General features: G+C 51.9%; 1 protein-coding gene across 3 annotated transcripts in view; it reads left to right on the forward strand.

Moving 5' to 3' along the window:
* Positions 1-171: 171 nt before the first annotated feature.
* DEK (DEK proto-oncogene) overlaps positions 172-1,511 on the forward strand; it is a gene marked incomplete at its 5' end in the record, with an annotated part of 28,886 nt that continues 27,546 nt past the window's right edge. For all 3 annotated transcript variants that reach the window (XM_006165509.3, XM_014582968.2, XM_027767136.1), the window contains 1 exon segment: positions 172-223. In XM_006165509.3, the coding sequence (XP_006165571.2) occupies positions 172-223 (52 nt within the window).

Consider the following 1,511-nt stretch of genomic DNA (forward strand, 5'->3'; position numbering starts at 1 on the left):
AGCCAACTTGGAGGCGGGCTTCGGCTGAGAGGGGGACCCAGACGTCCGGCCGCTCCCCCGCAGGCCCGCAGCATGTCGTCCTCGGCCCCGGCGGCGGAGGGAGAGGCGACCCCCGCCCAGCCCGCGTCCCAGAAGGAGCCCGAGAAGCCCGGCCCCCGGGAGGAGAGTGAGGAGGAGGAGGAGGACGACGACGACGAGGACGACGACGACGAGGAAGAGAAAGGTGATGGGTTTTCAGGCCCGCGTTTCGCGTGTCCCTGCTCTCGGGGCGCGGGGACGCGTTGAGCCGGAGCGATCGTCGGCAAGTGCGCGGACTCGGCTTCTGGGTGGCGCCGCGAGCGCTGGCGGCGCGGCGGCCACTCTGCCTCCGTCCCAGCGCGGTCTGGAAGTTCGGGCGCGGCCCCGTTTCCCAAGTCGTGTGTGCCCCGATCAGGTTGCAGGGGAAACGTTTCGGTCTTGCTACTGTCAGGGCCGGTCCTCTACCCTCGGGAGGTATTGTGAGGGCTTCGGCGTCACCCACGCTGAGACCGACGCTCCGGTGCGAGTCCTGGAAGCGTTTTCGAGTTGGAAGATGTTTTTCTGTCGCCCGAGTTGCAGGAGAGTCCTCTGCAGAGACGGGTTCTTTCCGCTGGAGAAAGTAGTTAAAGACGAAAGAAGTGAACCATGAAAGTAGGAACCCACAGCCCTTTCGGTTTTGGGGCCGAGTCTGCCCAGTGGGACGGCCCTGTTCACACTGTGTGTCCAGGATGCACGCTGGGTGCCTCCCCGAGGTGTGCCAGCTTCCTTTTAGAAGTCCAAGTAGCGGCTCTTCACACTTTGATGGTATCGACCCGATCCACGCATATTTCATATAGCTACAACTCCAAACTGGAGAAGAGGTTGAGGCTCTCTTCCCAAACTCAGGTTTACCTGTCAGTTTCTTTGAGTCCATGGCCAGCATTTTATAAATAAAATCTAGAGTAGGATTACAAGGTATGTCTTTTGTTGTTTAAAGTAGTATGTGCCCTAAGGGAGCATGTCCATATTTAAGTACAGGGCCACTCTGAAGTCTAAGTTTCTATATAAATTACTGCTTATTAATTTAATGTACTTTTAAATCACATGTAATGCCATAACTAAAGATTAGCTGCGATATTTCACTACTAGACAAAAACACTTCAACCTTTGCAAGAAGAGCTGGGAGCTACAGGGATGGTGGATTTTCTTTCTGTCAAGAAAATTCGATCTAGGTATCTGTAACATAGTGATGATTAGCGGATTGGTGGTATTTTTTTAAATCCCCTATTTTGTTATAGATCGCTAAAGGTTTATTCCCTAACAGCTTTATAGTTGTGATTTTCTTATAATTTTCTATATTCATTTGAAGTGTTTGTAGGAGAACCCAGGATTGTGAACTTTTTCATTTTACTTAGCTCTTTACACTTAACTCTAGTACTAGACATCGCGGAAGTGAGGCAGTGAGGTTAATGAAGTCCGTGCTGAAGGGTCACATTAGCTAAAGTTGGTATGTT

Source organism: Tupaia chinensis, unplaced genomic scaffold (assembly GCF_000334495.1).
Source record: "Tupaia chinensis unplaced genomic scaffold, TupChi_1.0 Scaffold143936_1, whole genome shotgun sequence".
NCBI classification, from domain to species: Eukaryota; Metazoa; Chordata; class Mammalia; order Scandentia; family Tupaiidae; genus Tupaia; species Tupaia belangeri.